Below are 27,991 nucleotides of genomic sequence, written 5' to 3'. Positions count from 1 at the left end.
ATAAAAATATCGTACAGTAGTACAATTACGAGTATACGCTTAGTATCCTCTATTACACCCCCTAAATCTGTACAGGGGGAACCACGTGCAGATTGGATCGTAAAAACTCAAAACACCGACCTAACAAACCTTTCATAAAAATGTCAGCGATTTATACAATTACGAGTATACCCTTAATATCCTCTATTAAATAAGTTGAACTCGATCCGACCCGCCTTTTAATCAGGTCTAGCTTCATCTAATATTCTTCTTCCTAAAAAAAAGTCATACACGTTGACTAAACACAATTAATTAATTTCCCCTTCTAACAACCAACTCTTCCGCCCCAACTTAATAATATATCACCATCCCACACTCTTTGAATGCCAGCTCTTCCTTTCTTCTTCTTCTTTATATATACTATATATATAAACTCTAACTTAACCCATCTTTCATGTTAAACCAACTTCTTCTATTAAAACCCCATTATTATTTATTATTATTTTCATAACTATATAAATAAATAATACACTCTCTTCACTAACTTACTCTTACAATTTTCCCACCAACATAAACCACCAAAAATGGCCCCTGCATCATTCATCCCCATTTCAAACACAGTATGTGTTATGGATGCGTCCGGTTCACTCGGTTCGAGTCTCGTAAACCGGCTTCTTCAACGTGGTTACATTGTTCATGCCGCGGTTCAACCTCACGGTAATTAATTAGCAATGATTTTGATTAATTAGCTTAATTTTGATTATTAATTGAGGTTAATTTATTAATTCATTATGTTTTTTGTATGTTATTATAGGTGAAGTGAAGGGATTGGAGGGGTTAAGTGATGATGATGGAAAAGAAAGGTTGAAGATATTTGATTGTGATGTGTTTGATTATCATAGTATACTTGATGTTTTGAAGGGTTGCTCTGCTTTGTTCTATAACTTTGAACTTCCTTTTGATCAACCTGTCTATGATGTAAGTTTCATTTTTCCCACTTTTTGGTTTTTGTTAGCTTAATTAAGTACTATGATAAAAAAAGATTAATTTCCTTTAACAAAACTTATGACATAATAATTTCTTGATAAACAACCTAGATTAGTACTAAGTACTAATTTTAGTAAAACTACAAAATTTTCGATCTTTGCTCTTTCTATTATTAGCAAGTTACTTTTTTAATGAATAATTTAGGCCCGGTTCTCGCCTTATTTCAGGAAAAATAAATGCAGATAAGTTCAGGTAATAGAAGTTCATGAAAAAATAAGGATTATCTAAGTACAATTTATAACTAGGATTTTTTGGATAAAACCACCTTTTAAAGTTCAACTTTTTGAAATAACCACCTTATATATTTTTTTTAAAAAAAAAACCACCTTAAACTTCCAAAGTTTAAGAAATCACCACCTTCTGTTAACTTCAGTCAAATGTTCCGTCAAATGTTCCGTTAACTTCCAAATGTTTGGCCGTTGGATGTGGGGCCCACTGACGGAACATTTGACGAAAGTTAACAGAAGGTGGTGATTTCTTAAACTTTGGAAGTTTAAGGTGGTTTTTTTTTAAAAAAAACATATAAGGTGGTTATTTCAAAAAGTTGAACTTTAAAAGGTGGTTTTATCCAAAAAATCCTTATAACTAAAATAAGTTCTGATAAATTCAGTTAACTTCAGGAAAAAAAAAAAAGGTCAAAATTAGGTGAATAGAACGCACCATTAGATATAATATCCATAGACGAATTTGGCTTGATTGTAGGATTAATATTTATTGAATTGTGTTAAATATTATAATTATCCTTCATTTTAAAATTTACCCTTTGCCAGTCCAATATAGTACACATTTTTCCTTGGAATACATTTGAGAAAGTTAAAAAATTCTACTTATGAAATTTGAAAAATGGGATATTATTAAAAATTATTTGAACAATTGGAAAGAAAAAAAAAAAGTCTAATAGACTACTCTGTATTTTTATTAAAAATAAGAAAAAATGAAGTATTCTATCATAAACAAAAAGAAACAGAGAAAGTAACTGTAACCGTTTTCGTCCATGTATTAAGCCACTTTTGGAAAAGAGTTGCAACTTTTGGAAGTAGATTAGGATGGTTACCTATCAATCTCCTTGAACTTAAATACAGCAAAATTGAAGCTGGATTTGAAATGCTTTAAATAAACAACAGCCGATTATTAGGTTGGAGAGATCGAACAATTAATTTGAATCAACCATATTCTTTACTTTCCTCCACATGATTATTACATCATTGTGTACATAATCAACCAATCACCGTCCATTTTAGCTACCTTTCTCATCACTCACATCGTGGCATGTGATGATGTGATCAAATTACAAACTTGATTAAAGCTAATTTAGTTGCAAACTTGCAATGGAGTGTGTGTTTTTGCAACCTTTTCTTTGCAAATGTTGAAAAGATCTAGCAAAAGTGTGGAACACACCTTATATTTCCTCCTTTAAAAAAAAAAAATTACACATAAGAAATTATATAGTTATTTGGGATTTTGTTAGATTCGTCCACATATATATTTTCAATTTTTTTTATAACTTTAACTAATGAATAATTAAAGTATTAATGACTAAAGTTATGCATTTACAAGTGTGAAATAACAAATGATACAATTATAAAAAATGAGTCATTGTAATTCACCCATTCGAAAGTATGGTGTCAGGTAATCCGCCTAAGTTTTCTTTCCTTATCAAAAAAAAAAAAAAAAAACCCAGAGTAGGTATTTTTTGTGTGTGTTAGCACTCAGTTCACCCTTAGGGGCTAATCCGGATTCGGGGCGAGTTTTGGGTGGATAGGTTTCAGTCCCCTTCCAATTATTGTTGCGGGGGATCGAACACGGATCCTTCCTACCAAATTTAGTCTCAATCACCACTGAACCAACAAAAAATTGGTAAAATCAAAGTAAGTATAAGTAGTTGCATGACTAGCATCTGGCAGAGTTGTTTTTTCCACTAAATTTAAGATATGTTGTGACTCATAAGTAGCTTTCAAAATATACTTCGTACATAGTACTTTTAGAAATCCCTACTTTTCTAGTAGCACAAAAGCGTGAAAGAAGGTCTAGCTATCAGTCAAAATTGTTATGCACTAATCCAATATTCCTAGTTTGCATACAATTCAAGTAGACATTTGAAGACTTAAGAGTGGAAAATAGAAGTGTTAACTTTTCAATTAAGGCGTTAATGGTGTCCAAGTCCATATAATATCACATTAGTTTATGCCAACGAATGTGGAAATACATGGCTTGACACCAAATTGTGGAATTCTAGAAGTTAGGGATAATTGGATAACAAGATTGTGTCTCCTTAAAGAAAAGGAGTAGCAAAAGTTGTGGGTCTATTTGCTCATTTGTCCCCTTTATTAATTGGTGTTGGTCATTACTCATTAGGTCATGGTCCTTGCAAAAATTGCTTTTAAGTCAATGTAATAAAAATTTAATCTTTAAAATTATTGTGATTCAGGAATATACAGTGGATACGGAAGTAAGAGCGGCACACAATGTGTTAGAAGCGTGTGCGCAGATTGACACAATTGACAAAGTTGTTTTCACGTCATCGGCAGCAACCATTCTCTGGAGAGAAAATCGCCAGATGATGTCAGAACTCGACGAGAGGCACTGGAGTGATGTGGGATATTGTCGTAAATTTAAGGTAAGAATAGTAATTTGACTATGAAAATTCAAAGTCAAACTCTAAAATGTGACTAAAGACTAATTTGAATAAATGTTATTCTATAGTTATGGCATGCATTGTCAAAGACTTTAGCCGAGAAGAGTGCATGGGCATTGGCAATGGACCGTGGGATTAGCATGGTAACAATCAACGGTGGATTGTTGGTGTCTGATCTTTCCATAAGACACCCTTACTTAAAAGGAGCGGCTGAGATGTACCAAGATGGAGTATTAGTGACCGTTGATTTGAACTTCTTGGTTGATGCCCACATTTGTGTTTTTGAAGACATTTCAACTTATGGACGATACTTATGCTTTAATCACGTCGTTAATCGCCCTGAAAGCGCGATTAAGCTCGCTAAGATCTTGTTGCCCTCGGCACCCGTACAAGCCCAAAGGTACATGACCTATAAACCCGAGATTAATTAGTTGTTACATTATCACAATTATTTCAATATTATACGGAGTATTTAGGTATGGATTTGAATATTTACATAGTGTTTTTGTACGCACAGTTTTCAAGAGGACGACAAAACGATTCAACAAAGGATTACCAACAAGAAGTTGAAGAAATTGATCATGGAATTTGAATCTCATCATGATGATCAAGATATCAACTTATAATTCAAAGTTTTACTTACCTTGAAAGCATAACAAAATACCAAAGCGCAAGCTGCTCCATTCTTTCGTTAAATAAAAGAAGTGTCATACAATATGTTGTAAATAAATATCTATACATAATTAGATATAGATAAATTATAACATGCGGCGACAAGATGATGATGATACATACACTTATTAATTAGCAATATATTATAAAAGGAGGTATCTTTGTACGTACTTGTAGATTTTAACACATACGTATATGTAGTAGTAGTTTTCATATGATATAAATGCGCAATAGTTGTAATGTAATATATCACATGATAGTTATATGTTGTACGGGGTATTATATCGTTGTTTATGATACACAAAATTATGTTGAACAAATCTTTAACGGGTCGGCCAAACCCTTGTGAATCTTACCCATGCTCCATCAACATATTTCAACTAGCACGCTCAGGTTTTAGCGCAAATGTTAAGCAAAGAAATGTTGATGCAGTACCTGGAGTATTTGGTGAAGTTAGAGCTTTTGTAAACGCCATGAGATATTACGAGTGTAGTAACGCCATAAAATATTACAAGTGTTTCATATAAGATCGGATCCCATGACTTGTTTGTGGAAGTCATCCATTGCAAGTTCATCTACGACAAAGTTAATCATTTATAAACCGGTTGCTGTGAACTTTTTTTTCCTATGATTTCATCTGAGCCTACGCAACATAATCAATTACTATAAGAAATACAATCAGGATTGCATTAAGTTATCCACACGTGCCTCTGAAAAGAAGTGCGTAAGTCTTCATTAATTACGTAATTTCTTATTCCGTACGCATTCATCAAATACGTATCTTCTTACGGAGTAAATGTTTTGGTATATCGATATTCGGTCTTCCATTTAAACACAATCCTTTGTGGTTTTACAATTGTTGTAGCAAAACCTATTTATACTATTTCTCATAAACCTATATCTTTCGACACAAACTGTTTCATAATAATTGACCATAAAACAAGTCCATGTAATTGTAATCTGTGAATCTCTATTTTCTTTAACTCGTATAATAAGCAGAAAAAAATTTAATCATTTCAATTACTATTGAAATTATATCCGCTCATTAATTGGTATATTTTTTCACTTTAAATAGGCTAGTTTATTACTTACACTAGTGTTTATGACATTTTATATGAAAACTGGAAAGATTGTTAATTTCTATATTTTTCTTTTTACCCAGGTTAGTTTTTTTTATGTATGTAAGTTAGTTTATTAGCACACTAATGTTTATGCACGCATCTCATACATGACATTTTATAAGGAAACTGAAGAGGTAAATAATTGCACAGGTGGGTGAAAATAATTTATTTCTTTCGCTAGGAATGATTTTTTTTTCCAAAAATAATTTTTTTAATTTAAACAAATTTGACACGTTAACAGGGTATAGTAAAAATCTCTAAATGGGTACCAAATAATTGTACAAAAATATTTTTGGTCTGAAACTCACTCCCATCTATACATGGGGTAAACATTTTGATCTACACATACAACACTTAGGAACCAATAACATACGCACACTTCTCTATTCATACTCTTCAATGTTAAATTTGTTTCTCCAACTTGCTAGAAATGTTCACATCCTATGCATGATCAACTACGGAGTATTAGAATGTTCCTCTGTTTCTTCAGCAACGTCACAACACTCTAGAACCTTCTAGCAACTTGTTTACAAATTAAGTCTCTTAAAATTACGCCAACGGTCCTCAAGAGTTAGCTTATACTTCGTATTACGTAAATAATTAGTCTAAACTCTATCATTTAAAATTAAGATTTGTTGTTGTATTATCTAATACATCATGTACAATATTGAGTAATAAAATCGAGATTTGTTGTAATACGTGTCATACAATATATATTGTATATTATACGAAGTATTGGTGTTTATTTATTTTATTTTATTTTTATAAGGAAATAAACCAAGGCGGACAAAATATTATATTCACATTTCATATACTTTATAATATAACTATTAAATGCGTTGTTATTATGTGCATATATGAGTACATTTTATCCAAATGTACAGTCATATAGAACTCTAACATTAACCAATTTTGTTTACATAGTAGTACTTAAAATTTAAGAAGAAAAATAACGCATTAGATCGAGTATATTAAACTTGCAATATATATGCGACAACTCGAGGAAATTGCGTAAAGTATTAAACTCAAGTTTTGTAGCAAAAACATTGTAAACCACTAATTATTATCTCTTTGACAAGAAAAACCATAATTTATAATTCATATGTTTATAAACCTCCTCAACAAATTCCCTTGTTCTTCTCACAAAGGACTCGTTCAACACTTATATGGTAATAACTCTTACACACTTGACTTTATTTGCACGTCACACCTTTATTTAAGGATCTACCCCACTAATCTCATACATCTTCTTTTTCTCTCCTTAGTTATAGTTTCTCAAAACATTCCTCACAAAAAAAAAGTCACAAATTTCAATCACGGTAAAAAAATAATGGTTGTTTGGTAACTCAGTAAGTTTCAGATGCAAAAAGCTGAGGCCGGAGGACCATTATCCCGGCCAATAACCAAGCCGTATATCATCAACACGCCGATGTCGATGACGGAATCGCCACTTCCGGACCCACAATTCCCTCAAGACCCAACACCACCGGTTACACTTGTTCTAACCATACTTCTATTAGTTATGTTTTTTGTAGGTTTCTTTTCCATATATTTTTGTAGATGTTTTTTAGAAAATATAGTCAATTCTTTAAATAATAGGCAAACTCCTAATGGAACTCCTATTAATCCAAATACTACTACTACAACCCTAACTCCTCCTGGCCTAGATTTAACCATTGTAAACTCATTTCCTACTTTTACATATTCAAGTGTAAAAGATTATAGACGTGAGAAATATGGCCTTGAATGTGCTATATGTTTGTGTGAGTTTGATGATGATGATATCCTTAGACTATTGACAAGTTGTTGTCATGTCTTTCACAGAGAGTGTATAGATCTATGGTTCGAGTTACATAAATCGTGTCCGGTTTGTCGGAGAAACCTGGATACCTTGGAAATGGAGAAATCACCGGAGAAACTTCCCTACAACAGAAGTATTAGAAGAAATGGTAGTATTGGAAACAATAATGTAGATCATGATATTATCGAGGAAAATACATCCTCTTTGGATACTAATAATAATAATCATAACCATAATAATCATAATGATGCTATTAGCATCGTGATTAAGGAGGATTATGACGCGAATGATAATAAGAAGAACAGTGAAGATTGTGCATTGAAATGCGTGAAGTTTGCAAGATCACATACAACGGGACATTCGATATTTAGGGATAGGGCTCCTAGAGAAGAGGCCGATAAATACACGTTGAGAATACCGGATCATGTCAAAGAACTCATCAAAAGAAGGCATCGTCATAAAGTTACATTAAGTTGTACAACATTTGAGGAGGTTTCATGCAAAACATCAAGAACAAGGCATGAAGGTTTTGGAGAGATTTCTGCTTTTGAAAATAAAGGAGATGGTCCCTTATTAGATTAGGATTTTTATTATTATTGTAGGTTTAGATTATATATTTAAATCAAATTTTGTAGGAGATTGATAATATTAATGCATGTTTTGCTACATATAATATCATTATGTAACAGAGAAATACAGAGTACAACAATTTTTATTAATCAAGATATATCTATTCTTATGTTGCTTGTTTGTGCATTTGCAAGTGTTGTCATGGCATTTTAACCATTCAAAAGAATTTGAAAATTATTCACCCGTACATGCACCATTTTTTATTTTATGTTTGCCAACGAAATAACTTTGGATATTCATCACTTTAATTGTTAGAAAAAGTTTATAAAAAGCCGATACTTTGAAAACATACGTAGAGATTAACCCAATAATAATTAAAATAATTACATTTAGTAATAAAATGTAGTCAGATTTAGTGTAAGAAATCAAAATGGAGCAAGTATTCTAAAACAGGGGAAGTCTATACTATTTCGTACGGAGTAGATGAAACGGATTTTCCAGAAAGTACGTTGGGTCATTTTATCGGGGGATCGTGTTATGTTAATACTTGCAGTTTGAAGATACAATTTCTGTACCGGTTGGATTATAGAGTTAGATTTCATCCTAACATAAATTTAAAAGTTGGCTATATAGAACTCATAATGGCATTAGAGTATGCAATTTCTAAACCCTTTGTCAAAACATACCACATTAATGTGTTTAATTAGGTAAACAATAATCGTGAAATTATTCCTCTCAATTCTTTAAAAAATAAATTACACGAAACTACAATGTTTTATATGATGCCAATTAGGGTTGAGCAAAACTATTCGAAAAACCAAAAACCCGAAATCCGAACCGGTATCCGATCCGAAAAAGAAGGTACCCGAACCGATATGGTTATCGGTTAGGGTACCCGATCCAAAATTTGGTTATTGGATATGGTTACGAATATCATTTTATAAATAACGGGTACCTGATAACGATCCGATAAGCCCTTTTTTTTAAGTTTTTCCCAATTTAAATATTTTTTGCCAAGAGCTCAGAATCCTAAATGGTATGTATATGAGTAAATTCTAATTTCATTAGTAATGTAGTCAAAATCATGGGTTAACGTTGGTATTTAGTGTTAATGATATTACAATAATCTAGCTATAAAGTCTTTTTTATCTAATTAGATATCATAACGGGTACCCGATATCCGATCCGAAAGTTTGGGTACCCGAAGTATTGGTACCCGAACTTAACGGTCGGTTCGATCATGGGTATCAATTTTAGCCTTATTGGTTATCGGTTACCCGATACGATAATGTTATTGGTTCGGGTACCCAACCCATGCTCACCCATTGCCGATGAGGTTACACAAAACTACATTCAATGTAAGAATAACAGTTGAATGGATCGTGGATGATAGATGGATATTTACAATTAGGTTAACGTTACACAAATAATGTAGACGAGATTTAATCTCAGATCTTTAATACGGAATACCACCTCTCAAGACTTTACCAATTAAACTCGTTGGTATCCACGAAATCCTGATTAAGTTAATAAGGGCCAAGAATTACCGAGGGTAAAGAACTTAAGAGTAATCTAAAGACTTTTTATTTGTTTTTGTATTTTTTATTTTTATTTTTTACCATTCTCTCCTCTCTAGTCTCCAATCTCCAGATTCAATGAACATCGTCTTCCTCATGTCTCGTATATGACCAACTTTACCCGCGCTTCCGCTTAACTCAAAGAAATTGCAGAACTTGAATAGCAGAGCCGTATACATCATCAACAATGGCGGATTCATCTGCAACAACGTCCTTCAACCACAACAAGCATCTCAAAGAACAGTTACTCATTTCTTCAACTTTCTCTCTCCTTATTCAATTTCAACAGAGTCTAATCTGATTTAATTGACTCTTAGTTTCATGTTTGTATCACTGTTAGGTTTGTTAGCAACTTATCTGGATCATCTTTACTCGACATTTTCTCACTCGCACTCGTTATTCCTGTATGTTTTCTTCAACATTTCTGCTTCCTTAATTTCTTAATTGTGGAATGGAATACATTTGTTGAGTTCTGTTGCAATTTCTTACCCTAATTTTCAGGTAATTGTGCTGATTCGGCGTGCAATTGGGTTAAATTATGTTTCTGGTATGTATTTTTGGCTTTGAATTAGCGGCATTTAATTAGTGTTACGGGAGTTGTTGGAACTAGCTACTGATTATTTTCTTAGGATAATTGTGTATTAGGTATGAATTTTCTTGTGCAATTGGGAAGTTTCTCCGAAGGAGTACAACAGACTAGGGTTTGTGTTATAGTATTGAAATGAATTAGGTTATAAACTTATAATTTAGTTACCCCGACTCAATGTGGCTGCTGGAATCATTGGGATGAGATTTGGGGAGTGAATGAAAAGAATTGATCATGTGGTTGAAGGTTAATATGAAGTAGCATATTTGTGGTTTGCTCAGAGACTAAGGAAAACAAAGATGAAAGATGATGTTTAAGATCTGGTTGAGTAGCATCCTTGTGAAAGCAGTAAGGAAGACCAAGGAAAATGGATGTTAGGAAATACTGTAGCTTCGTACGAGACTATCACCTATGCCGAAGTTACTAGGCAGCTAATATACATACTTACCCTTGTGATTATGGAGAGAAGGTGTTGGGCCTGTTGGCAAAGCGTGGTTTGATTGTGACCTATGCCTACTTCGTTATTTACATGATTAACCAAAGGAGTTTCCTGGTTCATCAAATTGAATTCACTAAACTGTGATAACGGAAAGGGAGAACTACATGAAACCGACTCCCTTTCCCTGCCAAGGGTGGGAGCCTCAATCTCTAGAGGCATTGGGTTATTGTTGATGCATGTTCCGGAAGTATTTGTGATAGTGTCTAAAACTTTCTTGGCAGTTGGCACTATGTTTTGCCAAATTTCTACCCTTTTTTTCCCTCCTGATTTTAGTTGTTAGGTGGAGAAACAGTATAAGGCAAATAGGAAGTTCAGTCTCGGGCGGTTGGAAAGTAAGCTTGCAATGTTAACATTGTAAAGCAGTAGAGATCCAATTATATTAAGAAAAGTCTTCTTTGAATCCAAAGTATCATAGATACAAGTCATACAACTACTGGCTTTACGATTTTCTTCCGCTCTCTCCAGCTTTCTGCTGAAAAATAACAGCATCTGTTGGTTGTGTTCTAAGCCCCATCCTTGACTGTTTAGTGAATTAAAGATTCCAGCCTCAAAACCTTAGTTGTTATAACTTATAGGGTTCTTTTTTCTCCAGCTTTCTCATTTTCTCGTCACAGCTTTTGAGTGCTTCAGTGAGGATGTAGATTCAACCTGGCCTTGAAGGATAACATGAGGATATTCTTTTGTAGTTTTCATTGAAATGAAATTTCGTCTAGCGTACTTTGATAATTAAAACTTCAGAGTAAATGTTGTTTTTGGCAGAGCAGATGAGATGTCAGCATTGGCCTTATTTCTGCACTATACAAGCCTATTTCTCATTGTTTCTTCCCGTTTGTGAAGTTTGAACTCGATGAGGATAAAGTGGGCTTATCTTGACCATGTTTGTTCCTGTTTCTGTTCTGTCTACATGTCATGATAGTCAAATTCAAACTTCTATGCAGCGTTGATCCCCCCCCCCCCCCCCCTCCTTTCTGAAGCTCTGTTATCTTCTTTTCTCATCTCCGATCCAGGTTCACAACTGCCGTTACATTTTCCTTTTACATTCTGTTCTCTTTGGGCAAAAATTGTCTGAAGAATTTTCTGTGTAGTATTGCTTATCAAACGAAGAGGAAGTAATTAAGACAAATTGAAAATGTGGTCCTATGTGTCCATTCTATGTCTTCCAGTCTGTGGATGAATCATTATTCTTTGTTGCGGATGATTAGAAGACTGATCTTCTTTCTTCAGGTTCCATTATTTCACAGAGGTCGTCAAAGAAAGATGATAGTGATTCAGCTACTGCAAAGTCTTCCAGTTCCTACATGGTGTCAGTGGCTGTGGATTTTCTCTTCATTGTTGTTCCTATCCTCTTTGTCCACACTGTAAGTTACTGCCATATAATGTTAAGGAAACAAGTATGAGGACCTCATCTATACATATCCTTGTCTGCTTCAGTATAATTGATCTAAATTTTCTCAGTGCTATATCTTCTCCCTCCTGTTTTGATTCAAATCATGCATAAGATCCCATTGTTATTCAGTCGCCGACTGGTCTGCTTTCACTGTTAAAACTGTCTTCTAGTTCCAAACTGCTAATCCATTGCTGGCTTATGAGAAGATGCCCTTTCTTGGTAAACATGTCTGTTACATTGGACTCAATGTTTGCCCAACATCAGTCTTGGTTGGATTTATTCAGTAATTTTCCTTTTGTGCATTGTGCGGTTTTACACTTCACATTAGTAAACCATCAGTGGAAGTCTTCAAAGTGTGGGTTTCATAGAGCTGCTTCCTCTTTCATCTACATTATTTCAATAGGATTGCTTGGTAAACAAATCCCTAGTTTGAGAATGTTTTCTTGACAAACTTCTAAATACCCGTGTCTAAGAAGCCAAACCGACTGGCTAATTACTTGAGACCACAATGGCACCCACTCTTGAGATCCTACCTGGCTGAGTATTGGGCTTGTGAATGAAAAGGGCTGTGAATTGTTAATATATTGTGTTGAGATTTGGGTTTGTATTCTGGTGAGGAATATATTGTTAACAAGTAACAACACTATTTAGGTATAGACCCCTATATTATGACACATGATCTTTGCAAAACTTCCGTGTGAAAGCATATTGTAGAATAGTTAAATTTGTTTGGGATGAGTACATTGTAAAAGTCTATGTCCTTCACTACTCCTGCACTTCCGCTTCATCTTCAAGAAGTGATTTACTAGCAAATAATATCTCCTTCTTTAAACTGTTGAAGTGAAAAAATAGCTTAATTGGAAGTGCAGAAAAGAAAAATCATCATGAAGACAAGTGAGTTGTTTATCTTGTTGTATATTAATGTTAGGTACATAAGTACGTTGCAATGCGAGAGCCAGCCGCGTGTTAATATTTTCCAGTATGTTTGTTGTTCACAAATCACTGTTTGTGCAGGTTGTTTTGCTTAAGGCTGGACTGTATTAAGTTTTAGTTCTACTTTGAGTCCGGATTTAAGTTTTATTTTGTTTTTACGACACACCAAACCAATCTCTTGAAGCAATTGATCCTGAGTGCTGGGTTGTAATGTTATATGCCGTGTTATTTTGAACTTGTTGGCAGTAGGCATATAAATGCTTTGAAATTTGTTATCATACATGTATATTGTTCAATATTTAATATACTTCAGTCAAAGATAAATTAATCAACTTGACAAAAGGTTGTTTTGGATTGCAGGTTTTGTCAGAATATGTACATAAACTAGCACTATCACTGACATTCTTTCTTCTCTTCTGTATGTTAGTCAAAAGGTAATTATAATGTCATGCAAAGTGTGATTGACATATCTTATTGATTATTGGTACATGAATTTGGTGGTTTACAACCTTCTAATGTTCTGTGTGCAGATATAATATCTTTTTATCTTCTGGAAGCGGCCAACCACGTGATACTGTAAGGAAAAGTATATCATCATTTAGAGTTGTCATGGTATACGTCTCACCTTGTTTTTGTTTTAATTTTTTGACGAATTTTCACTTCTTTAAGATTACGTTCTCATAAGGTTCCTCTTGTCTCACAAGGATGATTGCTGCAGATGATAATTACATGTGTATGTATACTTGCTGTTGACTTCAAAATATTCCCTCGAAAATATGCGAAGACAGAGACCTATGGAACTAGTTGGGTAAGAGTGTTGTAGACTCAAGTATTTTTTCCTACCTTTAGTTAACTCACAAAATTTTGGAATTCAAAAGAAAAGATCAATAAAATCTCTCTATGGGAAGTTTCTTGGCTTTCTGGTTGATTGCAAATACTATGGGCGAACTTTGAATTGAAGACCAGTGAGATAATGCAGCATGTACAATTTGAAATTGAATAAGAAAGGAAATGCAAAAGTTCTTGTAATTAAGGCCTTTCTGCATTGTACTTGTCACTGTCTCACAGTTCTGACTGAGTTATGTATAGTTCTATATTCATCGTCCTGAGACCTTGACTGCATCAAAGTGTGATGCATGAAGTAAATTATGGAAGCCAAAACCAAAAAGCGCCAATTGTTTTTCCACATATAGTGGGCATTATTATTGTATTACCTACACTTCAAAATTTAAGGTCCACAGTTATTTTGAAGTTGAAATCAGTTTCAACATTTTCTTTTTCACCATCTCTAATTTAGTGCTTTGGTCATATTATCTTTGTTTATGTATTTCTTTAAATTTTGAAAAGTTAATAGTTTTTGAAAGTTATACAAAATCCCACATGGCTGTAAAATATTGACTGTCTCTTGCTGTCTTACTCAGTGTGACCCGATCTTCACCAATTTGCCTTATGGTAAATCATTATGATGGCCATTTAACATTTTTGGTAACTTATCCCTTTGAGTATGATTGTATCAGATGGATCTTGGCGTGGGATCATTTGTGGTGGCAAATGCCCTGGTTTCACGACACGCACGTAATGTTTATTCAGGGTGAGTTTTGTTGTTGTTAGGCTTGACATGTAACATCCACGAAACTGTAAGGATTAATCTTGGGCAAAAAAAAGTATTTTATTGGAGGAAATGGGATAATTACTAGGCAAGGGTAAGAATCATTGCTGAAACCAGAAGTAGATTACGTTGAACAAAATAGAGACGCTAAAAAGTAGGTGCTTTTTAGGTTGTCCATTCCCTCTCCTCATTACGTAAGTGTCATCTGTGATATTGTTTCTGTTTCTTTGGGATATCAATGTTTCTGACTCATTTTTTGCAAGTGGTTTTCATCTAGACTTCATGATCTTCTGTTCCTTCCCCGAGAGATGCATAAGTAGAATGAACTGCTTTTGTGCTTTAATTTCTCAAGCTATTTGTAAAAAGGAGCTTATGTAGTTTTGAAATGAATTGGGTTAGAATCTAGACCAAAATGCTTTTGCGTCTTCAATTCATTCAATGGCTCTAATGTACTTTATGTACTTTATGTACGTTTCTCTTTGGCTTACTGTCCATTCTGTCCCATGTGCTCAATTGATTTCTGGCTTGAGGGAGAAAATACTTTTTATTATGAAATTTATGTCTGCATTGTAATTTAATTTTTATTTTTATATACACCATATTATCCTTACTAGAACAATATTTAGCTTAGTTCCCTGGATTTAATTCCCATTGTTGCTTATGTGACCACAGAGGATGGAAGACTGCCCTTCAGTCTACTTGTCCACTGATCTTGTTGGGTTTTGCTCGTCTCGTTTCAACTACAGGAGTGGATTATCAGGTGAAGATTGTTAAGAAATTTGTATAACCCTGTATCTGGTTTAGTTTTCCCATTTGACAATCATACATTCCAATTGAAGACAACTCAATAGAGATTTATTGTTAGTAACCTCTGACTGAGAGTATATTGTGCAGGTTTATTAAATGTCCATTGTATTTTAGTCCTAACTGGGGAGTACTAGTTTAACTTGGTTTTGATAGTGTGGCTTTGTAAACATACCCTTGAAAATGTAGCGTATTGTTGTTTGTTAGTCAAAGAGGCTCTTGTAAGTTGTAACACGTGCTAGTCATTTTGTCATTTTAGGTCCATGTGGGGGAATATGGTGTGCACTGGAATTTCTTTTTTACTCTTGCTGCAATCTCGCTTCTGACATCAGCAATAAATATTCATCCACAATACTGTGGGATTCTTGGTCTGTCCATTCTTACAGGTATGTTCTCGTTGTGGAAAATTTTACATGGTTATTTGTATTTTTTTCATAATTAATATGATTATCTTGTCCCATAGTTCATGCACAATGGCAGCCTGAGGCTTGTAAAAGTTTACATCATTCCATCTTTTGTCAGTCTTTAACTCTGTTAGTTTTATAACCTCGGGTCTATAGTTTGCAAAACTTAGTAATCTGAGGCTGAACAAATTCGTGCGCTAACCTTGATTTCCACTCCCTCTGCCCCCTTTTGTTTGCCCCATTGGAGTGAAGTCACTTTTATAATTTTTGGTTGGGAGGAGTTGATGAGAGAGAAAAGTGGTGGGACCAAATATAGTGGTGTGAGAGTTAAGTAGTCGTCCCTATATAGAATTGGGCAAATTCAAAGGGACAACCCAAAAAGGAAAATGAGGGAAACAATAAGGGACGGGTGACTGGGTGAGTATGAGTCTTTAGAAGACCTCTTGCTAGAAATAGCTATTTTTTTTTTCCAAATTCATTACAATCTTGTGAAATTTTCTCATATTTCACCCCCGCCCCTAACCCCGGGGGGGGGGGGGGGGGGATTAGCTAATCAAACTTCTTCAGTCCTTAAACTCTAGCGTTGCGCTGCACTATACAAAACTAGGGAGCAAGAGTGCTTACGGTGCTTATAAGAATTAAAATAAGCACATGAATTTGCTGGTGGTAGATTAAAAGTTATTGTGACACTGACTGAAGTTTATAAAATCGATGAAGTTAATGCTTTGGGTGTGATGTGAATTCTTAAGCACCTTACGATTGTCAGAATTAAAATCAAAACATGAATTTGTTGGTAATAGATTAAAAGTTTTTGTAATATTGACTGAAGTTTATAAAATCGGTGAAGTTAATGGTTTTGGTGTGATGTGAATTCTTAAACACCTTAGGATTACCGTGAGCAGTAACTATGGAGTAAAGGTTACTAAATGAACATTGTGAACCTCACAATTATTATTATTAATTTCCCTTTCCTTTTTGCTGATATTATACTTTAGACAGTTATGAGTAGTCTACCCATACCCAGTTAATTCAATTGACTAATCAGTCCTTCAGGGTACCAAATCTTTTTGGTGCAGGGCTTAAACAAATATCTGCTATCTGATGTGAGAGGATTGGACATTATAAGCGAAAACAAGGAAGGTGTCTTCAGTATATTTGGTAAGTGCCATTAAGCAGTCTCCTTTCGCTTTTGTGCTCCTTGAAAACTTTTGATTTATGGCAGAAAAATAAGAAAAATTGCTAGTTCAGGTTGGCGTGGAACTAAAATTCCCTGCTAATCAACTGTATCATTAGATGTTGTTTCTTGAATGTGTGCATTAATTTTTAGATCCATTATTCTTGCCTTTCACGAAAACAATTTATTTGAATTTAATTCTTTGTACTTAATTTTTTTTGAACATCCTATGATGTTTAAAGAGTGTATTTCTGTCAACATATTAACGGGTCTCTAATTCTTAGGATATATGAGTATGTATCTGATTGGTGTTCAGCTGAGCTACCAACTATTCTTTAAGAACAATTCTTGTTCTTCACATAGAGATCAGCAGACAAGAAAGGAAGTTTGCGCCATTTCTGTTGTACTCTGGTATAGTATCTTTTTCCTTGAACTTATTTGTAGTTTCCATTAGGTGGTTTTAGCTGCAGCTAAGCATTTCTGAACAATGTAGGTTGTTGACTCTGGTTTTAAACCAGCATGTGGAACAAGTCTCGCGAAGAATGGTATAGTTACCATACTGCTTGGTTATGATTTGATTTTTTAGCTTCTTGTTTAATTTTGCAGAATTAAGTAAATTCTTACTATATTTTCTCTCAGTGCAACATGGCGTATGTGATGCTTGTGCTGGCTGTAACTTTTGAGGTATACCTCTTCCCTTTATTTTCTTTTTAGTTGATATAATCAATTTGGTTAGAAAGATCTTTCTTGGGTGTGGTATTGTATCTTACGTCATCTTTATAATGTATGACTTAAACTTCTATTGGTTAAGAGTCTTTTCGAATCTCTTATCAAAGCCTAATTTTTTTAAGTCAAGTTCTAAACCATGTAAAAGAAAGCGCAATTTGAACAATTAGTTTTCATTTCTTATAAAGTTATAATATTGGAAACTATGCTTAGTAGGATTTGAACCTTCACCATTGGGTTTTAGAGACCCTCGTTCTATATACTGAACTCTGAAAGGACTCCAATCCCAGAGTAAAATTGCTGTTTTTAGGCCTATAGGAAATGGAATTAGTTAATGTCCTGAACAATCAAGTATACTACAGTTACTTTTTTAACAAGAGAATTAACTACACTTTTCTGTTGTTGGATGGTTGCAATAGATTCTAGATAAACTAGGTGAATAGCCTTCTGTTATGGATCTCTACTGCAGCTTAGAGCCTCAACTCAACTACGTCAGTGGTTGTGGCCGATGCTTAGTGGGGTTAGTGTGAGCCCAATTTATATTAATTGCAGTATTTTTGTTTTCTTATGGATAAACCATTATAAGTTATAACATGTCTAAAGCTTGTTTCTAGCATTATTGCTGGACATTCCTGTTGAAAATTTATGAGATGCTATATTAGTTCTAAAGCAAATGAACCACATAAGTTATAACATGTCTAAAGCTTGTTTCTAGCATTATTGCTGAACATTCCTGTTGAAAATTTATGAGATGCCTTATTAGTTCTAAAGCAAGTGAACCACTTTTTCTGGATGTGGTGAAGCAATATGATAAAACCTCAAAAAAGTATTCCATAGTTCCAAAATTATCTTGATGAATACAAAATGCACATTAGACTTCTTGTGTGTTCCCCTCTGCTCTGCTTAAACTTAAGGAAACAACCATGTAAGTAGTCCCAATCTTCTCATTCCCTGGAAAAGTCTGGCCTGTGCCTTATTATGTGCAAACTCTATTTCTCGGTGGACCTAATACCTACTTATTTCTTTGTATTACATGACTTAAGATTTGTTTTTATTCTTAATTCAATATCTACATTGGCATGTTAAGACTCTTGTTGTGTACTTCAAATTGAGAAAAGAGACTGAAAGGAGGATTCAGTTGCTGTTAATATGTAGCTGAATTGGAGAGGTACCAAATGGTAGATTATAGCACCCTAACTGACATATGATAGTAGTGGAAAAAGAACATTAAAGGGATGCATTACCTTGACCGTCCATTTAGAACAATAAGTGCTGATTACTCTGAAGATCCATCATCATTTCCTTAATTCAATACCTTTCTAAACAGAAACTGGTTTTGATTTATTTGATTCAATTCCCACTGCCTTTCTATTATCTCTCCTTGTGTACAATGAAAGTTACAAGTTGAATTGCTGGTATTGGCCAATGTTATTTCAGTTTATTATGTAAATTTCTACCTTTAGCTGACGGGAAAACTGCTAATATTTCAAAATTTCCGAGTAGCCTTTTTATTATGTTGACTGTCTTCATCTTTTATAATTCCTTGTAAACTATGCTAAAATTTGTAGGTTCTGGCAATTTTTATGCTTTCCGAATTCGTTCCTGGAAGTAATTTCACAGCTCTTGAAGCAGCTTTTGACCAAAATCTATTAGCATCCTTTCTTCTGGTAAGTGAACTTTCTATATTTTCAGTTACTTATATTTATTTTCTCGTATTATATATCTCTTGATCTGTACATTTTAGGTTTAATTCTTCTCTGTTTTTTTTCTTTTTTCTTGTGCAGGCAAATCTGCTAACAGGGCTGGTAAACTTATCTTTTGATACTCTATTTGCCTCTTCAAATCAAGCCTTGGCTATTTTACTACTATATGCATTTGTTCTGTGTCTTTTCACTGGACTTGCAAAATTTTATAATTTCCGGTTGAAGTTTTGGTAGTGATGGATCATTTCAGCACCATACCCCAGTTTCAAATTATTTTATGATTTGATTTCTATCATTATCTTTTATTTATAAACTTTTTTTTTATGAATGTGTAATGTGTATTGAACAATTTGCTTGATCTGATTTACATTGACCAGAAATCAAAACAGACTAAGACTTCATCAGTTCCCAAAGCTTTAACATTTTTCTCCTAATCTTGATGCTGTCTTTCTGAATAATATGTATTCTGCAGAACAGATAAATACAAATTCACAGGTTTATTTTCAAATTACATTGCATATTTTGATTTGTCGGTCCCGGGGCGCAATCCGTATCGGCCACATGTATCTGGTTCATTGTTTATCATGGGGACATTTGTCTCTATAATATTTATAAAAAATATCATAATCACAATATTACAGGTCATTATAATGTGAAGATGTTTTTTTGTATGTTTGTTTCTCCTCATGCAAAGGTTAGCTTTCTGGTATGACTTTCTATCAGCTGGCAAAAAAGGACACTGGAATAGAAAAGAGATTAGTCTTGGGATTGTATTATATATTGTCCTTATTCTGTGTATTATTATTATTATAATAATTATTATTATTATGTATGATATGAAACATCAGAAAAACGAAACAATATCCTTATTTTTCTTTACATTTTATATAATCATAATCATGTACTTATATTGAGGGGTAAGATTTCACATGGAACCCTCTGATGCGTAATCTGGCATCTTGGACCATAATGGGTCCATGATGGGCCCAATAAGGTCCACCACCATGTCCTCTTCACCTGTTTAGGAAAACAGTTTCTTTCCTTTCCAGTTCAATAAAATCTCTTCTCTTAACAGGGTTTTGAGTGGTGTGAATGACTAATGTCGATTCCCTACGGGTTCGGGTCGGGACCATATGGATGTTAGTGTTCTAATCATATATCGCTTTCTTTTGTTAAACTTGGTCACATTCAATGGACTTTTCATGGTTTAAACTTTACACAATCTTTGATTTTAATTTGCTGATTTACGTGCATTATGTAATTGTCAGTGTATCTGTTTGTTTTCACTCTTTCTGTAGAGTTGGATTTCTGTCTATCGTCATCTAAATAATTTGGTACATTTGATCAGGTTTATTTTTATGAAATTAAATAAAATTACCATAATTATCTTAAATTCAATTTTCTTTTTCATCCCCACATTTGCTTATGTAGTAGTCTCTTTGTTTTTAGATTGTGAATGCTACATCAAGGCAATTGATTTTGGCACTCCGAATCAAGTTTTTGGCACTTCTCCTAATCACATCACAAAGTTACGAAAGAAGTGTCAAATTAACTTTTGGAGTGACAAAATCATTTCTCGTGATGTACAAGATTTAAAACGTAATTAACAAAATTTAAAGAGTGACCTCTTATTTAGTGGTGAAATAATTATATCGTTTCCACCAATTTATCTAGTCGCTAAACAATTGTCTATTGTCTTTGTCTAGTAGTTTGGTGAACTATATTCTACCATTACTTAAGTTCGACCCCTAAGAATCAAAATGAACATAGTTCCTCTGTTTCAGCTACATCACTAGTTTATGTTATGTTGGGCAATAAAGTTAGGATCCATTTGTTTCAACTTACTTTAACTTATTTTTGACTTATTTCAGAAAAGCTAAGTTTATATAAACTTGCACACGTTCAGAAAAAATAAGTTTAGATAAGTTCACAAAAAAGTAAGTTTTTTTTATACTATTACCAAATACAGTATAAGTTAAGGAAAACAAGTTCAGATAAGTTAATATCATCAGGTGAACCAAACAGAGCCTTAGTTAAATGTAATAATGCGCAAGTTAAGGCAAATTAGCCGATAATGACTTGTGTGTTTGTGAGTGACAAAGTGGTACATTTAGGCGTCTAATCTGTGGGTTTTACCTGACAAATTAAGGACCTTCCCTCCCTCTCTCAAGGGTCCCTATTATGTTATGTAGCTATTCCACAGCTTGTTATAGTGTAACTTTGTAAGTATTCTCATTTCCATGCAACTTTTGTAGGGTCCCCTTTCTCACCATCCCTAGCAGAAAACCATGGCAGTTTCTTGGGTATACATTACATCCTTATGAATTTTGAAGGGTGGAACAAAAACAAAACTTACTCTGTTCTCTAAACTCATATTAGCACCGTTGATATTTCAGAAATACTCAGATATTTCCTGAAACAGGTTCCCCCTCTCACGTGCATCCCTTTTCTTGCTTTCATCTATTTTTTGAATTTTTATACCTTTCTTAAGTTTCATACTGATATAAGAACAATAATCCTCTTACTCAGTTTACTCCTCTGTTTTCTTTGCTAAAAAGAAAATTCTTTGTTAGCCTAGTTTTATTTTATGCATAGGTTAAGATGGCCCTAGAAATGATGCCTAACTATAATGATTTCTTCAACTTCATGGTCTATGAAACTCTGAATAATGCTCCTATATATGGAAGTAATTTTGGCATTATGGATGATCTTTTTGTAATGGAAAACCCTGAAAATCTTGGTGGTATATCCGGATTGGGATCCATGGATCAGTGTCCGAGTAGTAGAACAGCTAGCAAGAGGGTGAACTTAGGTGTTGTACAAGGAAGGAAGGTGAGAAGGAGAAGGCCAAAAGTTAGCAAGAACAAAGAAGAAGCTGAAACACAGAGGATGACTCACATTACTGTTGAGAGGAATCGCAGGAAACAGATGAATGAACACCTTGCTGTTCTTCGTTCTCTTATGCCTGAATCTTATGCTCAAAGGGTAAGTATTATTATTTCCATAACTTTTTTTACTGTTCTTGCTAACATTATTTATAAACAATAATGCATAAACTAAACTGTCTTGGATGAGAGCTTGATGTAAACATGCATGAGAACTTTGACTTTTTATTTATTCTGTTTTGGGTATCTCTTTATTATTTCCTCCGTCCCTAAATAATTGTTGATTTGATACGGGCTATTTGTGGTCCTTTTAACGAATTTAGAGCTAAAATACCGTAACTAATCTTCATTGTTTAAATTTTTATATCTTCAGGAATCCTAGTTAAGGATATCATCAAGAGTCCATGAGAAAGTTCAAATTTAATACCGTGTTAACTAAATTTAGAAAGTGACCTATTATTTTGAGACGAACTAAAAAGAAATGAGTCATATTTTGAGACTGAGGGAGTATTATTTTTCTTCTTGGATTTGATTCTGAACTCTTCTCTGTTTAAATTTTTATATCTTCACCTTACTATTCTAATCTCTCTCAGGAATTCTCATTAGGATATGGTATTATGATCAAGATTCGCATGAGAAAGTTCAAATTTTCTACTGTGTTCACAAAATTTAGAAAGTGATGACCTTTCATTTTGGGACGAACTAAAAAGAAATTAGTTCTATTTTGGGATGTAGGGATATTGTTTTTCTTCTTGGATTTGATTCTGAACTCTTCTCTGTTGTAAGATTGACAATTATAGTTTAAGGCTTAACAGAATTAGTCACTTCACAGTTCACTCAAACACATAAAATTTAGTTTTCTGTAAATGTTCCTTATTTGATGTCAATGTTTTTGCAGGGTGATCAGGCCTCAATAGTTGGTGGTGCCATAGAATTTGTGAAGGAGCTTGAACATCTTGTACAATCCCTTGAACTTCAGAAGATGATCTTTCTGCAACAAACAGGAATTATGAAATCAGAAACCGGTGACAGTAACAGTAACAGTAACAATACTCCAACCACAACCTACAACAGCACATTGTCAACTCAATTCCCAGAATTTTTCACAGATTCTGATCAAACTTTTTCTGAAGTTGGTAACAAGTATACCTTAAAGAGCAAAGCTGAAGTAGCTGAAATCGAGGTCACCTTGATCGAAACCCATGCAAATCTTCGAATCCTTTCGAAGAAAAATCCAAGACAGTTATCAAAATTGGTTTCTGGTTTCCAAACACTTCGGTTCACTGTTCTTCATCTCAGTGTCACCACATTGGACCCTTTAGTCCTGTATTCCATCAGTTTGAAGGTATGTATTTGCATTTGCCACATTTTGTTACATTTTCTATATGCATTTATAGTGTACTATACATAGTCTTGGCAAAACTGACCGATATATACCTCACCCGAATTGTGTATGAAACTAGATAACTTCAGTTTGATCTGCATTAAGGACTCAAATATGATATGAACATAATTAACCCAAACCAAATCCGGTCTGATCAACCTGTTTGCCATTTTTAGCCGTATACCTTAAAAGGTACCGTTCCTTATTACAGAGAATATTTGGGATTATGGTTGGAGTAACACATCAGAGCCTTGTTTGGTAAAGAGAGGTTTAGAGGGTTTTTAGAGGTTTGGACCACATTTAGTCTTTTAGAGGTTGGGGTGTTTAGTAAAAAAAAAATATTGAAAAGATGATTGAGATAAAACCTCTCATTTTGAAAATGACTCATTTCACCAACTTTTTGCTTAGAATTGTTAATGTAACATTGTAAAAACATTTTTGTCCATAATTACTATTCTTACCTAACAAAATTAAATAAATGCTATAAAGGAGTACATAAAAGTAAAATAATTAACAACTTTAGCGAACCTCTATGCGTTACTAAATACATTTATACAAACAACTAGTTAAATTTGCAATCTAACCTGCTAAACAAAACGAGAATCAACTAATTGCTAATGCAAAAAGTAAACAGCCAAACGTTAAACTCTAATTGCCGAACAATGGTCATTAAGAAAAGAATTGATGATTGTGCAAATTTAGCTTCATTTATTGGCAAAAATAAAAGTACTTAGTACTACCTACCTAGCTTATAGGGGAAAGGCTAGTTTTCAATGTTTGTTGAGTTTGCTAAAAATAGAGATGCCATCATCTGGTCATAATTTGGGGAAGTTTAAACAGTTTTAGCTTTATGGAATTGGATGTTCTTTTGCAGGTAGAAGAAGGGTGCCAGCTCACTACTGTAGATAGTATTACAGAGGCAGTTCATCACATGCTTAGAATAATTGAGCAAGATGTTGCTCCTTCTTTGTTAACTTATTAAGCTTCAAGATAGTGGCGGATCTAGAAATTGTACTAAGTGGGGTCACTATTACAAAATTACTGAAAAATTAACAAAATCAAGTACTTTTTAATACGAATTAATCAAAAATTGATTACAATTATGCAAAAAATTTCAGCCAAGTGGGGTCAAGTGACCCCACTCAGCAAACATTGCATCCGCCAATGCTCCAAGATGTTGTTTCTTGGGATATTCCAGTGTTACCCGAAACACAACACGTTCCGGTACGTAAAAGAGGTAGTACTAGAACGTAATTCATCACATATTTTATAGTTTTGTTAAACTCAGTCTAAAAGTGTACCATACCACTACGTACCAATAGTCACACATTCTGAATCATGGTTAAAGAGGTGGGTAGTGAATTAGGTAACACTGTAATATTCCAGTGTTACCCGAAACACAACACGTTTTGGTACGTAAAAAGGAGGTACTATAACATAATTCATCACGTAGTTAGTTTATAGTTTTGTTAAACTCGTCCAAAAGTGTACCGTACCACCACGTACCAATAACTCACACGTTCTGAATCGTGGTTAAAGAGGTGGGTTAGTGAATTAGGTAACACTGTAATATTCTTGTTTGTTTCTTCTTTTCCCTCTCTCAAATATGAACAGTTGCTAATTAAAATAGGCTTTCCAGCCAGCCATATTAACATTATCTTGCATCATTTTCCTTAACATTTTTTTAACTCTCAACGGCCCAATTTGGTATTTATTGGGCTTTGGGCTTTACTGACAGTACTTTTAAGTTTTAACTATCAACGGCCCATTTGATGATATGAAAACATTCCTACAGCCTTTTTATACAAGCCCACATTATGTAAGAGAATATAAGTGCTTTTAACGAGTAAATTTACACAGTGCTATACAAATGGAACGTGAATCTGATGGTACATGTGCAGTTGTGCAAGCAGAAAGGGATTCAGTCCTTGCACTGGCCCTGTTGAGTAGGGCTGTCAAAAAATAATCCGATTTAACTGATTTTTGACAAAAATCGAAGTGACCCGAAAAAAAAAAGGTTCACACATTAAATCTGCAATTCCGCATGAGCACAATGACCACGTACAAAACATCATACGATTATACCTTACCCGATTATACCCGACCCGTAACCGACCAATGACCCGATTTGACAACCCTATTGTTTAAAGGCCGAGTTAAGAACCTTGACACGACCTTCCTCGAGCATTAGTTGAGTGGTGCACAGAGAGTGACTACCTTCGGCAATGTCAAAGAAGTACACGCGCAGGCGCCCAACAAATTGTATTAGAACTAAGGTTCGACTTTAAGGAGACATTGTCAATGTTGCAGTGATTATGAGACAAATCTTGAAGAAGCATTTATTTTATTGATGTCTGGCTTAATTGAACTCCTTTACCTCCATTACTGATAATAATAATACCCAGATTATCCATACCGAACATTATGGAACGCAGAGAGTAAGCCCTAAAGTCGGCCAAACCAGACAACAAGTAGAACAGCTATAAGTCTATAACCAATCTGAAAATGCCTAAAACAATATATTCATATAAACAAGGTGTGCAGGTCACAATCAGGAAAGTCATCCAACTTCCCATTAAAATCAAAATTATAAGTGAAAAAAAAAAACAGGAAAGAAAAAATAATTCTAAGACAAGGTTTTCAGTCCTAATCATCTAAATTACATCAAACAAATTAATTAGTATAAGACAATCTGCAAAATCATAATTCTTACAATTCTTAACAATCTGAAAAAAGTTTCTTTTTCCCTTACATTTGTTTTGGGGTGTGATATACTGTAATACTGTATCATTATAGAGGAATTATCACTGCATTTTTCCCTCTGCCATGTTTACTGAACAAAAATCTACCACTCGAAACACCGTGCAACACCACCCTTCTACTACTACCACCACCACCACTACCACCACTACAAACACCAAACTTGCTGCTTTCACCGGCTACCCTTTTCAAAGATTGATCATGATATTGATCAGGAATTGAAACTCGAGCTTCATATCTATGATCCATGGAAATTGACCTTCTCATTGTATCCTCTCCTCCATAACCTCTAACACCAAGATCACTCAAAGCTCGAAATGGGGTTTTTGGTAAATTCCCACTTGCTTCTTCTACAAGAAAATCACTCCCTTCTTCACTTTGACCCTGGTTTTCTAACACACCATTATGATCTTGAACTTGAACACCATTATTATTATTATTATTATTATCAATATTAGCAACCACTAATGAAGCTGAGGAGATTATATTAGCGCGACAAAGAGGGCAATTAGAGTGAGACCTAAGCCAAGTATCAATACAACTAACATGAAAAGCATGATTACATTTAGGCAAAAGCCTTAAATCATCATCTTCAACAAACTCACCAAGACAAACAGAACAATCACTTTCACCATTTCTGCTACCACTACTTCCAATCAAACAATCACCCTTTTTGTACTTAAAAATGGTGATACTTTTAATCAAACCTTCATCTAACCCAGTTGTTGTAACAAACCATGGCTCATGTTGATGGTTACCATTACCATCATAATCATCATCAACAATTATTCCTCCATTATTACTCGAAAGCTGATTAACCCTGTTGTTGTTGTTTTTTCCACAATACTTGGAGATTAAGGCATAGTAACTTACTAGAAGAAAAGCACTTGCAAGAATTCCAATGATTGCAATTACAAGAGGTGAGAAAGTTGGGCTAAGTTGAGAGTTTTCTTCAGGGAAAGAAAATGGAGGTGGTGGTGGTGGTGGAGTTAACGGTATGAAAATACCATCACACCATTTAGGGCAGTTTGTGGTGCATAACCTTAGAGAACAGTCTTCTATGTTCATGTAAGGTAACAATGGTTTTGGTTTTCCTAGAAATTGCATAAGATTGTTTATAATATTATCTCAAATAATTGAAATATTTATTGGTATTATCAAATTTTTAGCAAGATTGAACATAGGAGGAGGAAAATACAGGGGAAATGAGGGGATTTAAGGGTGTTTGGGTGTTATATCTAATTGTTTTTTTTTTTCCCTCCTTTTTCTTTTTAGCTTTACTACTTTAGCATTTCTTTTGAGGAAAGAAAGTGAAGGGGTTAGAAAAATTGTTGACTAAGGTTTAGGGATAGTTGGGAATTCATGAAAGTAATGAATGCCTTTGTTTTCTGGTTGCCCAAATTTTGTACACTTCTCCTAATCACTTTTGTGAGTCAAGTGTAGAAATGTTAACATATGGCCCATGAGGGCAATCTTCTTTAACATGATTGAAGGGGGGGGGGGGAATGGGGTAGAAAGTTAGTTGTATATCGGAGTTGGAATTTACTTATATGCCCTTTGCCCTGTAATAAGTGGCGGATCTTGAATAGTTTTATGAGGGGGATCTGTAGAAAAATTAAGCAATATAGTATGTAATTTAGTACAATTATACACAAATTTTAGGGCGACATAACTAAAATACATTACAAAATTTTCCGCCCTAACATCCGCCACTGCCTGCAGCGTAACGATAAAT

The 27,991-nt window shown here is 34.1% G+C and overlaps 5 protein-coding genes across 5 annotated transcripts; 4 read left to right on the top strand and 1 right to left on the bottom strand.

Annotated features, from left to right (window-relative positions):
- The first annotated feature begins 419 nt into the window (after positions 1-419).
- On the top strand, positions 420-4,615 carry LOC110791953 (cinnamoyl-CoA reductase-like SNL6). The gene is made up of 5 exons (XM_021996727.2): positions 420-696; positions 794-957; positions 3,455-3,643; positions 3,730-4,061; positions 4,179-4,615. Exons 1-5 carry the CDS (start codon positions 564-566, stop codon positions 4,285-4,287), a joined length of 927 nt encoding a protein of 308 aa, XP_021852419.1. The 5' UTR covers positions 420-563; the 3' UTR covers positions 4,288-4,615.
- A 2,093-nt stretch (positions 4,616-6,708) lies between these two features.
- LOC110790652 (RING-H2 finger protein ATL29) lies at positions 6,709-7,994 on the top strand. Its single transcript, XM_021995428.2, has one exon. The coding sequence runs from the start codon at positions 6,815-6,817 to the stop codon at positions 7,835-7,837; it is 1,023 nt and encodes a 340-aa protein (XP_021851120.2). The 5' UTR covers positions 6,709-6,814; the 3' UTR covers positions 7,838-7,994.
- A 1,443-nt stretch (positions 7,995-9,437) lies between these two features.
- Positions 9,438-19,482, top strand: LOC110791962 (uncharacterized protein At4g17910). Its single transcript, XM_021996733.2, has 16 exons — positions 9,438-9,645; positions 9,743-9,806; positions 9,904-9,949; positions 11,712-11,845; positions 13,168-13,241; positions 13,338-13,419; positions 13,526-13,615; positions 14,325-14,398; positions 15,089-15,176; positions 15,480-15,606; positions 16,678-16,782; positions 17,083-17,209; positions 17,292-17,343; positions 17,438-17,482; positions 19,093-19,191; positions 19,309-19,482. Exons 1-16 carry the CDS (start codon positions 9,590-9,592, stop codon positions 19,459-19,461), a joined length of 1,416 nt encoding a protein of 471 aa, XP_021852425.1. The 5' UTR covers positions 9,438-9,589; the 3' UTR covers positions 19,462-19,482.
- A 714-nt stretch (positions 19,483-20,196) lies between these two features.
- On the top strand, positions 20,197-24,599 carry LOC110791969 (transcription factor bHLH71). Its single transcript, XM_021996744.2, has 3 exons — positions 20,197-22,212; positions 23,011-23,457; positions 24,371-24,599. Exons 1-3 carry the CDS (start codon positions 21,829-21,831, stop codon positions 24,476-24,478), a joined length of 939 nt encoding a protein of 312 aa, XP_021852436.1. The 5' UTR covers positions 20,197-21,828; the 3' UTR covers positions 24,479-24,599.
- Positions 24,600-25,996: 1,397 nt separating this feature from the next.
- LOC110790819 (RING-H2 finger protein ATL52) lies at positions 25,997-27,685 on the bottom strand. The gene has a single exon (XM_021995591.2). It carries the CDS (start codon positions 27,361-27,363, stop codon positions 26,287-26,289), a length of 1,077 nt encoding a protein of 358 aa, XP_021851283.2. The 5' UTR covers positions 27,364-27,685; the 3' UTR covers positions 25,997-26,286.
- Positions 27,686-27,991: the final 306 nt, after the last annotated feature.

This window comes from Spinacia oleracea, chromosome 6 (genome assembly GCF_020520425.1).
Source record: "Spinacia oleracea cultivar Varoflay chromosome 6, BTI_SOV_V1, whole genome shotgun sequence".
Classification (NCBI taxonomy): domain Eukaryota; kingdom Viridiplantae; phylum Streptophyta; class Magnoliopsida; order Caryophyllales; family Amaranthaceae; genus Spinacia; species Spinacia oleracea.
Note: the sequence above shows the minus strand (reverse complement) of the source record. Positions and strands in the feature narration are given on the sequence as shown.